This window comes from Gossypium hirsutum, chromosome D07 (assembly GCF_007990345.1).
Source record: "Gossypium hirsutum isolate 1008001.06 chromosome D07, Gossypium_hirsutum_v2.1, whole genome shotgun sequence".
NCBI lineage: Eukaryota > Viridiplantae > Streptophyta > Magnoliopsida > Malvales > Malvaceae > Gossypium > Gossypium hirsutum.
This window is the reverse complement of record NC_053443.1, coordinates 16,701,784-16,714,538: the sequence shown is the minus strand read 5'-3', so window position 1 is coordinate 16,714,538 and position 12,755 is coordinate 16,701,784. Positions and strand designations below refer to the sequence as shown.

The 12,755-nt window shown below is 32.8% G+C and overlaps 1 protein-coding gene across 1 annotated transcript in view; it reads right to left on the bottom strand.

The window, feature by feature from the left end:
- Positions 1-2,099: 2,099 nt before the first annotated feature.
- LOC107956025 (uncharacterized) overlaps positions 2,100-12,755 on the bottom strand; it is a 31,062-nt gene continuing 20,406 nt past the window's right edge. The window contains exon 5 of the mRNA XM_016891783.2: positions 2,100-2,252. Coding sequence (XP_016747272.2) covers positions 2,100-2,252 — 153 coding nt within the window. The remainder of the gene's footprint in view (positions 2,253-12,755) is intronic.

The window sequence follows — 12,755 nt, the reverse complement described above, 5'->3', positions numbered from 1 at the left end:
TTTAATTTGATCAAAATGAGTTAGAAACCACTTTAAAATAGTAGTTTAGCTTAGTCTTACGAGATCTACCATTTTCAAGCCAAAAATTAGTTTAAATTCATTAGATTTATTAAGATCTTGATTAAATCAATTAAAACCCAAGTTGAACTAACAACATACTTAGTTTAATCATAAAAATTCAAAAATTTTACCTCAATTTGAAGTAATCGATGAGTTGAGGATTGAATTTCACCAAAAACAAGTTGAAGAACAATGGTGGAATTGAATGAGAAAAGATGAGTTTTCTTTAAAATTGAAGAATAAAATTGTGTTTTAATGGCTAGGAAATAAAAAAAGGATGAATCAACTTGAAAGAGAAACCTCAAACTTAGTTTTTGGAAGAAATTTGAATGGATGTTGAAATGGGAGGGAATAGACGTTGGTGGTTTTTAAATAGCCAACCAAATTTTAAAAGTTGGGAATTGCCCTTTTGTCCACCTCCAGTTTCTTTGCTTTTACAAAACAGTTTTTGTTTTCAATTAAAGGTTATTTTCTAATATATTTTCAAATTCGATCTCATTTTAAAAATTCATTTTAAGCAAATTCATTTCAGGTTAGATGACCAAATTAGGTCAATTACATGTTGCTAAATATGTTAATTATCATTGTGAGGATGAAAAACACCATTGGCTAACAAATGGGCCTCGTCTGGTGGTTGTCACGACATCGATGACTATATGCTCCCCCTCTTGGTTTAAAGTTGGGTGTCACTACATCCCCTCTTAATGTTGTGACATCTGGGGCAGTTCACTGACTCATTGGCCTACAATATCATCATGCACACTTAACCAACACGTTAATTCTTCCTTAGGTCCAAATTGGCCTAACAGGTCATAAAAAAACACTAAAAGCTCATTTTATTGAATTTAAAAAACACAAAAAGATATATAATTACTCAAGTAAAAGCTCATTAAGTTTTGAAAAGAGCTTAATTTGGCACAACGAATTGTGGTAGATTAGAGTTTCGCAAGGTGACAATCTATAGGGAAGGAAAACAACCTGAGTAAACTTTATGAATGCTTAGTAAGTTCAAATGGAATTTTCATACTTACCTTGGTCATTTTAAGCATAATAAACTATTAAACATTTTGGCATTCAAAAAATGGCTATTCGTGGCACATATTGGCACATCTAGATACATGTCAACATCATCAACCAAAGAAGTTAGTCATACATATCATGAGAAATATCATGAACACTAAGGAAATCATATACCTATAACATATCAAGTATAAAACATATACTATCTCATTTCTAATTCACATTTAAGTTTCCATTGTATAAACCCTTACCAAAATCAGAGTCTGAATAAACCAAATAAACTTTATTTCTGCAGAAAATAAACTTAATATCCATAAACTGAAATAACTAAAAAAGTGTCTATAACATAAAAGCATTTAAAAGTAAAAACTCCCACTAAAACCAAATATCCTCAAATGAAATTACACTCATATTAGCAGTGTGCTTGTGAAAAAAACCTTTCGGTGGTAGTCCCTTAATAATTGGATCCGCAATTATGGAATGTGTCCCAATATGCTTTATAGACACCTTATCACTCTCAACTCTTACTTTAACAACTAGGAATTTAAAGTCTATGTATTTTGACTTTGATGTGCTTCTATTTTTATAGGAATAAAGGACTAAAAATTATTGTCACATTTTGTATCCTAGTGAAAAAATTTTGCATCAAAATTCCATCAAAATCGGAGTATTTATACCTGATGATCTCTGGCTTATCAGACCTTCTATATATGAACATGTAATCTTTTGTTCTCTGAAGATACCTCATAACCCTCTTGGCTGTTATCCAATGGTCCATATCAAAGTTGTTTAAATATCTACCTAGCATCCTAACAATGTGCGCAATATCCGGATGTGTACATACTTGAGCATACATTAGACTCCCAACAACTGATGCATAGGGACTCTTTTGTGTACATGCCCTATTTTGCCCGAGCCCAGGCACAAATAATAAAACCCAAAATAACAAAAATTCCAAATTACAAACAATCCCAAGCGGCCCAAATCCAAAACCCTAAACGACCCAATGGGGCCCAAAATTAAAGAGCATCAGGGAACCCTAGGGTTCTCTCCTTTCTTCGCGTCGCAGCTTGCTGTCCATGTGCCTCCAGCGTACTCATCGCCTGGGGTCTGCCACCGCCAACCAGCCTTGCACCTAAACGGCAAGCCACTCTTCTGCCTTCACCAAAGACCTGCAAACAAGCACGAAAGAAGAAATAAGCAGCATAAAAGAACAGAGACAGTAAAAATAAATGTATTTTCTTTCGGCTGTATAAGCCCAAAATCAAACAATGTAAGGAGAGATTTTTCCACAAGCATAATAAGAAACGAAAATAAAAAAACGTTTTTTAAGAGGTGATTTTTTTAGATACGTTTTTTTACTTGTTCTTTCTATTTTTTTGTTTTTTTATCATCCCTTTTTTACATATATTAAAGAAGAAATAAAAAAGGAATAGAGGCTTACCTGAATTGTTTCACGGGTTCGCCGTCGGAGGGCTCTCCTCTGTTGCGGCCGTCGGATTCGAGAGGAAGAGGGGGCCAAGGGTCCTCCTTTTGGGTCAAAAGGGTTGGGCTCCAAAGAGGGTTATGAAACGTGGGCCAAAATTACCCCTTTTGCGCAACGCCGGCCACTGGCCACGGCGGCGTTACAGTGGTGACCGGCCAGATTTTAGGGAGAGAGTTGAGACGGTGAGAGCTTTTTTTAACAGAATGGAAGAAATGAGAAAAAAAGGAGAAGTTTTGGCTTTTATGAAGGATGCAAAACGGCGTCGTTTAGGGCCTGTTTCAGTGGCACCAAAACGGCGCCGTATGGAGACATCCGCACGTGACCCGACCCGCTCCGGGGGGATCCGCGTGTTTTTCATAAATGGGTTATTTACAATCTTGGTCCTGCCGCGTTTGTGCTTCTTTTAATTTACTCCATTTTGCTCATTTTTAACCCTTTTAAAATTTGGCCCTAGAATTTTGCTTAGTTTTCGATCAGATCCCTGACCCACCAGCGCGCTGAAAAGCGGACGCGTGTCCAGGGTCTGGTTTATTCACTCATTTGGCCCCCGGCCTTTTGTACTCTCTTCATTCTGGTCCCTCCTTGTTTATTTTATTGTAGCTTTGACTCTTAGATTTAATTTTTATCCTGAATTAGTCCATTTTTGTTATTTATTTATTATCTTATTAATTAATCTAGTATTATCATACTTATATTTTTATTTTATATTTATTCATGCATTATTATATCATTATATTATGCTATTAGCATTGTACCATTATTATTTATTATAGTCCTATATTCACTTATTTAAATTTGAAATATATTTATCCTATTGTATATTGATTATTATTATTTGCTTATACATATCCTTTTATTTCAAACTTTATCATATATATATACATACATATATACCTTTTATGTTTGATAATTCTAAAATGTATATATACATACATATTTTTTTTCATATATTTTAAAATATATATATGCTTACATTTTTTATAATATACACACACGTACATACACACATTTTTATAATATACATAGGCACATATATTTTATGTTTTATATATTTATACATAAATATGCGTTTTATATTCTATAACTTTAAGATATATATATACATACATATATTATTTTTTATATATATTTTATAATCTTAAATATACGCATACTTATATATATATTTTATAATACATATATGTACATATACTTTATAATTTATATATATATTTGTTATATTTCACAATTTTAAAATATGCATATATCTACACACATGTTTTTATATTTTTATTTATTTTATTTATGGTATTTTTGTTTTACTCGATGTTTCTTTGTTTATTTGCGTATACGTTCATCATTACTTTAAAAGAATGTCTTAATTATTCATTTATTTACCTGTGGTGATATGATTTATTTGCCTCTTCTATATCTCATTTGCGAGGTCGTTTGTATTATTTATGCTTACATTATCGTGTTCAATATTATTTTGTTACACATATTAGTACCGAGTTTCATTTCTACCATTTCGAGTAAGATTAATTTTAATCGATGCACGAATCATGATTTCAAAACGGGTAAAACCTTGTATTTTGATTCGATAAGATCGTGCCCTAACTTACTGGGTTTCGATTTTCTCGATAAATTCAAATATACGAATATTTTCAAACTTAAAATTTTAAACGATCTCGATAATCAAGAAGAGATCGTGTCCTAACTTATTGGGCATGATCCCTTTTTTTCTCAAGTTTTAAACGATCTCGGGAATTAAGAAGAGATCGTGTCCTAACTTACTGGGCATGATCCTTTTTTAAAAATTCGAGATAGCTAAATATCTTTTAAATAAGTAAATTTTTGGCATTCATTCACGCATCGGGAATTCAAGACATTGTGTCCTAACTTACTGGATATAATTCTCTTTCTCGATTAACGTGAAATATGCTATTTTCCCGAAAATTTTCAACGTTTCAATAAAAGATCGTATCTTAAATCTCTTTAAAGTTTTCAATCTTCAACACTAAGACATTAATTAATCAACTAGGTACCAATTCTGGGCGTTACGAGGGTGCTAATCCTTCCTCGTACGTAATCGACTCCCGAACCCAGTTTTCTAAATTTTGTGGGCCAAAATCGTTGTTTTAATAAAATTAAATTGTTTATTAAAAACAACCACTCTTCGAGGTGACCCAATCACACCTTATTAAAAGGATTGGTGGCAACTCCCATATTCGTTTTCTTTTTTAAAAATCCAAGTTGACCCCATTTTCACAAAAAAAATGGTGTCAAGATTTTGCATTTCCTAAATTTCAAGGTTACTTTTAGGGCATTAAGTAAGACTAAATTTATCTCCTTTAGCAACAGGGGAGTCACCTGGTTTACAACCTTACATGTCAAACCTTTTAAGTACTTTATTGATATAACTCTTTTGTGACAATCCAAGAATACCCCGAGATCAGTCTCGATGCATCTAAATTCCTAAAACAAAAGAGCCATCCCCAAAATTTTTCATTTCAAAATGCTTAGATAAAAATTACTTGGTTCCATGTAATAAGCCTATATCATTAGTGGCAAGCAAAATGTCATCGACATACGAACTAGAAATATAGACTTACTTCCACTGAATTTTTGATACACACATTCATCTCAAAACTGAACGATGAAATTTGCAAACCGTATTCTTTAGGTCTCCCGACTCAAATTTTTCTAGTTGTACCATATAATTTTTTTCTTCAATGTCGTCATTGAAAAACACAGTCTTAACATCCATCCTATAACAACTCGTTTTGCAGTAGTGACAGAACAATAGTTTCGGGACCATAAATTCTCGTTATGTCAGCTCATAAATATTATTTACAGAATATTTATGGAGTCATTAGGGTCGTATTAAAATTTGGTCAAGAAATTTTAATGTTTAAATAGTTAATTAAAGAAAAAGGACTAAATTGAAAAGGGTGCAGAACTTGTTAATTAAAGCATTTGGATGATTTAATGGCCTAATTAGTAATGTGGGAGGACCAATAAGGAAATTAGTCCTTATTTTAGATAGTGGACTGTAATGAGGCTTAATTTAAATAAATTTTTTTTGAAAGAAAATAGTGTTAATGGTAATTTTGAAAATTTTGCAAAATTAAAACAAAATTAAATGAAGAATAAAACACTTTCTTCTCCATTTCTTCATATTCATGCTGAAAAACCATAGCTAGGGAGAGGGAGCTTTGGTTTTCTTATTTTCATTGCATGTAAGTGAAATTCATACCTATTTCTTGTAATTTTTATGTTTTTGAGATCATTGCAACTAGGTCTAGCTAACCTGTACCTTCGTTTTTGAATCTGTTAAAAGTTTTAGAGGTTCCCATTGATGAATCTTGAAGTTTTTTTATGATAATTATGTATTTGAAGCTTTGATTGTGTTATTTGGTGATTTTGTGAAGTGATTTTTATTATATTTTGATTTAGGGATTAAATTGTCAAAATGTCAAAATTTTAGGATTTGATAGTGAATTTGATGTTTAGTAGGGACTCTTTAAGGGCCTAGTATATTCTTCTGAAATATTGACTTGAGAAAAATGGTTAATCTGATGATTTTCGGGTTAATGGACTAAATTGAAAAAGTTGTAAAAGTTAGGGGTAATTATGTAAGTTTGAAAAATAAAAGGGTATAAAATGAAATTTTAGTTGGAAGGTGAAAAGTAAGCTAATAATTGAGAAATTTTACATTTTAGATCAAGACCTAGTTGATACTCGTGAAAAAGAAAAAAATATCGAATAGTCCCTGAACTTCTGCAACTACTACAATTCAATCCATGTAAGTTTGTACAGTTTATAATTTAACATCTATATGAAATGTTTGATGATATAATGTGACATAATAGATACATTTGATTATAAATTATGTAAAGTTATTTGAGAAAAGTTGTTGAAATTCAATACTTGGATCGGATTAAATGCAGGATAGAGTACAATCGAGATATGGTGTGTTATAGGGGATTGGAGTGCAGATTGTTGTGGATTGATATATGTATTTGTTTCCCGAGTAGTCCGAGATTCAGCATTTGTTGCGAATGCTTGTGTTATACTCTCTGTTTTGTTGTGTTTTCGGTTAAACTAGCTCTTCGGAGCCATTGGTGTGTTATCGGGTGGACTGGCTCTTATAAGCATCTGGTGTGTTATCGGGTGGATTAGCTCTTATGAGCATTTGGTGTGTTTCAGTTGGAATATTGATGTGCTCATATCCGTAAGTCGTTCATCAGATTGTAAATCTTTGTAATGTAACTTGATTAGTGATTTTGATGGTTATGACATGTATTTGAGCTTTGAATTGAATTTTACAATTCACCAGGGACAGGGAACACATATGGTTGTTATATTTTTGAATGATTTGTTATACTTACTTCGGTAAGATTTATTGTTTTAGCACCTCGAACTTACTAAGCTTCAATGAGCTTACTTGTGTTATTTTCTGTTCTTGTATATACTTTGAAGGTTAGACGGATGGATCGGCACTCAAATCACATTATCCACTTATTTTCGGTAGTCTTTGGAACATTCATTTCGGATTATATGGCATGTAATTGGCTTGTATGTCATTACTATTATTTTGATATGTAAAATGTTAAAGTATGACCTTAAGTGCAAATAGTTAACTTATATGATATATGTGAATGAGGTAAGATGTTTAAGTGTAAGTTCATGGTAAGTGTGATTAGAGTGTTGTGATTTGAGGTGCCTAGGATAGGCACATTGGTTAGATATTAAATTTTGTAAAATTGATAAGTTGTGATTGATAATTCATAATGATGTGTAATTGTGTATACTTGTGGTACCAATGAGGGTACATTAGTTAGTCAATTATAATGGTTGATTTAACATGTTTTTAGCTTGTTTAATGTGTAACACCCTTAACCCGTATCTAACGCTAGAACAGGGTTACGGAGTATTACCGGACTTATAAATCAAACAATCATACATTTCAAGTTCATTTCTCAATCAAATCAAAAACCATTCAAATTCATTCATATAATCCCTAATACGAGCCCTTGAGGCCCCAAATAGACATTAAAAATAGTTCTAGACTAAACCAAGTACTTAAGAAATTTTTTAGAAAACATGTAAAATTTTCAAAGGTACAAGGGACAAATGCCCGTGTGGCCAGGCTGTGTTCTCACACGGATAAGAGACATGCCCGTGTCTCAAGCCGTATGGACATTCGAAATAGGGTCATACATCTGTGTCCTTACCCGTGTCCCAGCCTGTATCCTAAATAGTGAGCATACATGGCCAGACCACACACCCGTGTGCCGGGCTGTGTACCTTTTCGAAATGGCCTCACATGCCCGTGTGCTAAGCTGTGTGCTAGGGCATGTGAAAACTGGAGGATATATTGACTAGTGCCACACGGCCAAGCCACACGCCCACGTGCTAGGCCGTGTGAAGCTACTGACTTGATTTCTAAGGAAGTTATAGTGGACACACGGCCATATCACCTGGCCATGTGTCACATACGGTTGAGAGACACGCCCGTGTCTCTGCCAGTGTGGACAAAAATAAGCCATTTTCTAAGCCATATATCTCACCTAAATTGGTACCAACCTAAACACAACCATTTGCATACAACCATGGCATAAATAGACATTCAAAACCAACCAATATCAAGCTTATAACTTGTTAAAACATCACATACAAGTATAATACTAATAGACACCTCAATTAACCATTTTAGAACTTGTCACTTATGCCTCCAACATCTACCTAAATGGTCGAACACATATATGCATCAATGTGCCTAACTTATCCATTTCAACCACTGGGTACCCAAAATACCAATTCACAAACAATTGCATTCACATGGCAATCATACACCACATATACAAAGGCTTTTTACATATTTACATTACAAAAATATGTTCACAAAACAAGCCAACACAAATGGCTAATACACCACAAAACATATAGGCTACTATTAGCCAAAATGACCTATACATGCCATTTAACCCAAAATATAAAGTCCAAAGTACCAAAATAACGTTTGATAGTGTGATGAGAGCCCTGACGACTTCCAATCCGAGTGAGCTTCTGAATCATTATAAAACATGAAAAATAAACAGAGTAAGCAATAAAGCTTAGTAAGTTCGTATAACACAAAATTAAACTTACCATTTAACCACAAGTTAGGTAAGTAATTCAAGTAACACAATTCAATATGGCCAAAGCCTATTACATAATCAATAACCAAGTTAGCCATGTACTCATATAAAACCGAGAATCATGTATGAATTCAACAATTATTAAATTCCATGTAGATGTAACATCTATATCGTGTATCCTATATCATATATAAACCATTTCCATGTAAATACCTGTACTAGTTCGTATCAAACTTGTATAATCTCTTAATAACACTATGTCCGTTGAATCACTTAAAATATCGCTAGATACACGGGTAGTACACACGAGGTGTACTAAACTATAATTCGTCAATTTTTGTACATGTATGCTCATACGAGCGATAAATGGTAAGCTCCTTCGAGCTAAATAACAGTAAGCTCCTCCAAGCTGAATAACAGTAAACTCATACGAGCTAAGTAACGGTAAGCTCATAAGAGCTGAAATCGATGACCTTAATGACATGTCATTTGTATCCTACGAATTTTTAAGGTTTAAATGAGACTCGGTATTCTTCGTACATCGTCAGTTATGTTGCTCTATAATTATACATAATAATTAAACCATCCACAGACATATAATTCTATTAAAACATATAAATATGCAATTTAATTACACGAACTTACCTTGAACTCGTACTACGAAAAACGATCGTTCAATCCAAAACTTTATCTTTCCCCAGATCTAATTTCGTATGTTGCTTTTCTTGATCTATATAATAAAATTTAACTACTTTAATCTTTATTCTATTCAAATCAATCCAAGTTTCAAGTTTTGGGAAAAATTATTATTTTGCCCCTATACTTTTGACTTCTTTACAATTTAGTCCCTAGGCTCGTAAAGATGAAATTCATGTAATTTCACCACACCCAAGCCTAGACGAATATCTTATAAGCCTATAAATACCCATACATTTTACCATTTCACATATTTAACCCATAATTTTCATATTTTTCAAATTAACCCCTAATTGACAATTTAACAAAAAATCACTTAACAAAAGTTGTTTATTTAACAACAAGGATTTATTTTCTTCCATCAAACTTCAAACCTTAACATATTCATCAAAATAAAATCTCAAACTATTCAATAGCTTTGCAATTTAATCCCCTAGTTAGCTAGGTTAAGCTACAACTGCCCGAAAACATAAAAATCAACAAAAACGAGACAAAGAATCACTTACATGTAAGGGATTTATTTTGCTGAAAATTTTGAGCTCTCCAATGGCTAAACCTTGTTGAAAATTTTGGCTGCATGTATGGGGAAAAATATGACCATTTTGGTTTATTGAATTTTAACCTTTAATTATCTATTTACCAAATTACCTTTACCTAATTTTAAAATTTTCATAAATACCAAGCCATGCACATCCAAGAACTCATTTAGTGGCATAATTACCATATAAGGACCTCCACTTTAATGTTCTATAGTTATTTAACACTTTTAGCTAATAGAACACAACTTTTGCACTTTACGCGATTTAGTCCTTTTTCACAAATTGAACATACAAACGGTAAAATGTCTAAATGAAATTTTTATACTATCATATTATCATGCTTTATATATTAAAATAATATTAAAATAAATTTTTTGACTTCAGATTTGTGGTCCCGAAACCACTATTTTGATTTCACTGAAAACGGGTTGTTACATAATGTCCCTTTGAATAGGTTTTTTGGCTGGTAAATGGATTAATTAGAGTCCAAGTAAGCTTCAATTGGTAAAATTGTTGTTTAAGGTTAGTAAGCTTCAATTGGTAAAATTGTTGTTTAAGGTTTATTTTAGGTCTACATGGTCTGAGACACGGGCGTATGACTCAGCCGTGTGAGACACAGCCTGGTGACATGACCGTGTGTCATGTGATACGTTCTTTAGGGTGCAAGTCAGTGAGTTACATGGCCTAACACACGACCTGGCACACGGGCGTGTGGGGAAACTCAAAGAGTTACACAACCGTGTCACCCTTGGTTTTCAAATTTTACATATTTTTTTACTACACTTTCCAAACTGTTTCAAATTGGTCCCAAATTGTTTCTAGGTTTTTTTTAGAGCCTCGAGGGCTTGATTTAGGAACGTTGTGTATGAGTTTGAATGGTTTGTGATGTGATTATTATATTGATTAATAAAATGTTCAAATATTTTTTATTGTTTTGTAATACTCCGCAACCTTAATCCGGAAACGGAGACAGGTTAGGGTGTTACACATCCAATGTAGCTCAAGATCAAGATGAGAAACAAGCACCATGATTGTCCTAAAAGAGTCTTTTAATAAAACTAGAGAGAAAGTCTCTGTAAAATCAATGCCTTCTCTCTAAATATATCCTTTAACTACAAAATGTGTATACATCTCCACATTACCATTTGCATCTCTCTTGATTTTAAATATCCATTTACACTAACTTGGTTTGCACCTTCAGGTAATAGGACAAGTTCCCAAACTTTATTGTCTGTATAGACTTATACTTTTCTTTCATGGCATCAATCCACTTTTGAGAACCATAACTTTTTATGGCCTAAAGAAAATTGATTAGATCATCTTCCATAATTCCATTAACATCCTCATGTTCTTGGAGAAATACAACATAATCATCTAAAATAACATTTCTCCTCTCTCTCGTGGACCTCCTTAATGGCACTTGTTCTTGAGGTTGTTGAGTTTGTTCTTCTGGAATAATTACCTCATCTTGAATAGGGAGTTGTTCAACATTGTCTTGTTAAGGATTTGCACTCACTTCTTGATCAATGATAGATATGAGAACCTGAACATTGTCAAAAGTGAGAATAGGAACTGAGTTAGAATCCAATTCCTCTTCAAAAGCAATGTCTCTAACCTTATTTCTCCTTCCAAACTCAACATCCTCAAAAAATGTTGCAGTTCCCATAAAAATATTCCTAATTGTAGGATCATAAAACTTATAGCCCTTAGATCGCTTAGAATAATTAATAAAGTAGTTGCCCACTATTTTATATTTCAATTTCTTTTCATGTGACCTATAAGGCCTTGCCTCAACTGGACATCCCTAAATGTGAAAGTGATTTAGACTAGGCTTTCAACCTATCCAAAGCTCATAAAGTGTTGTCTTCAGAGGCACTGGCCAAATGAGCATTTTCACACAACAAGAAATGATCTCATTTTGAGCTAATTTCTCCTTTTGACAGTTGTAACTAATTTTAAATTTTTTAAACTGTGTAGGGAGAAATACCAATGCCATAAGAACAAGTAGTTCCTCAGAAAACTCGATCTTAAGTGACTTAAGTCTTGAAGCAACACGGAACATCTCTGTAATGTACTCCCTCACATTTTCTTGACCTTTATACTTCACAAACATCAAATAAGTCAGTAGTGATGTCATCTCAACCTTATCATTTTTGGCAAAGTGTTTCTCAATTTTTTCAAGGAAACCCTTTGCTTGAGTAATCTCTTTAGATTTTGTGCTCCTAAAGACTTTTGGAATGTTGTGCTCATAATCATTAGACTCATGCGGTTTGAATAATCCCATCTCTCAAAATCCCTTTTAAAATCAAGGGTGCTTACTGCAATGAGAGGTGCAAGTTGTTCTTCCCTTAGTGCAAGGTTTATATTCATTCCTTGAAATTAGTCACATTAAGCATTGGTATAAAATTTATATTAGCAGATATTGTGACAGCAGAAGATGAACTAGTTGAATATATAACAAAATAGATAAAACCAACCTTAAATCAATATTCATAAATAAATAATAAATTCAAAATAGTGGCTAATCCCATCTCAAGATGCCAAACGCAGCATTAATATAAAGTCTTTGGACAATAATATTAACAGTAAGTGATACTCTTGTTGTAGCAATCAAACATTGACAATAAATTATGTCAAATAATGAATCAATCTTTGGATTAACTTATTGCTCATATAAAGTACCTAATAATTGTCACACATTTATCACCACAGATGTCGTTGACATTCTGTCAAATATTAACTTACTTTTGGGTTAATTAATAAACGTATGAATCATAAAAACATATAATCAACTTGATATTTTAAATAAACTAGTCTACGCAAAATAGGTCA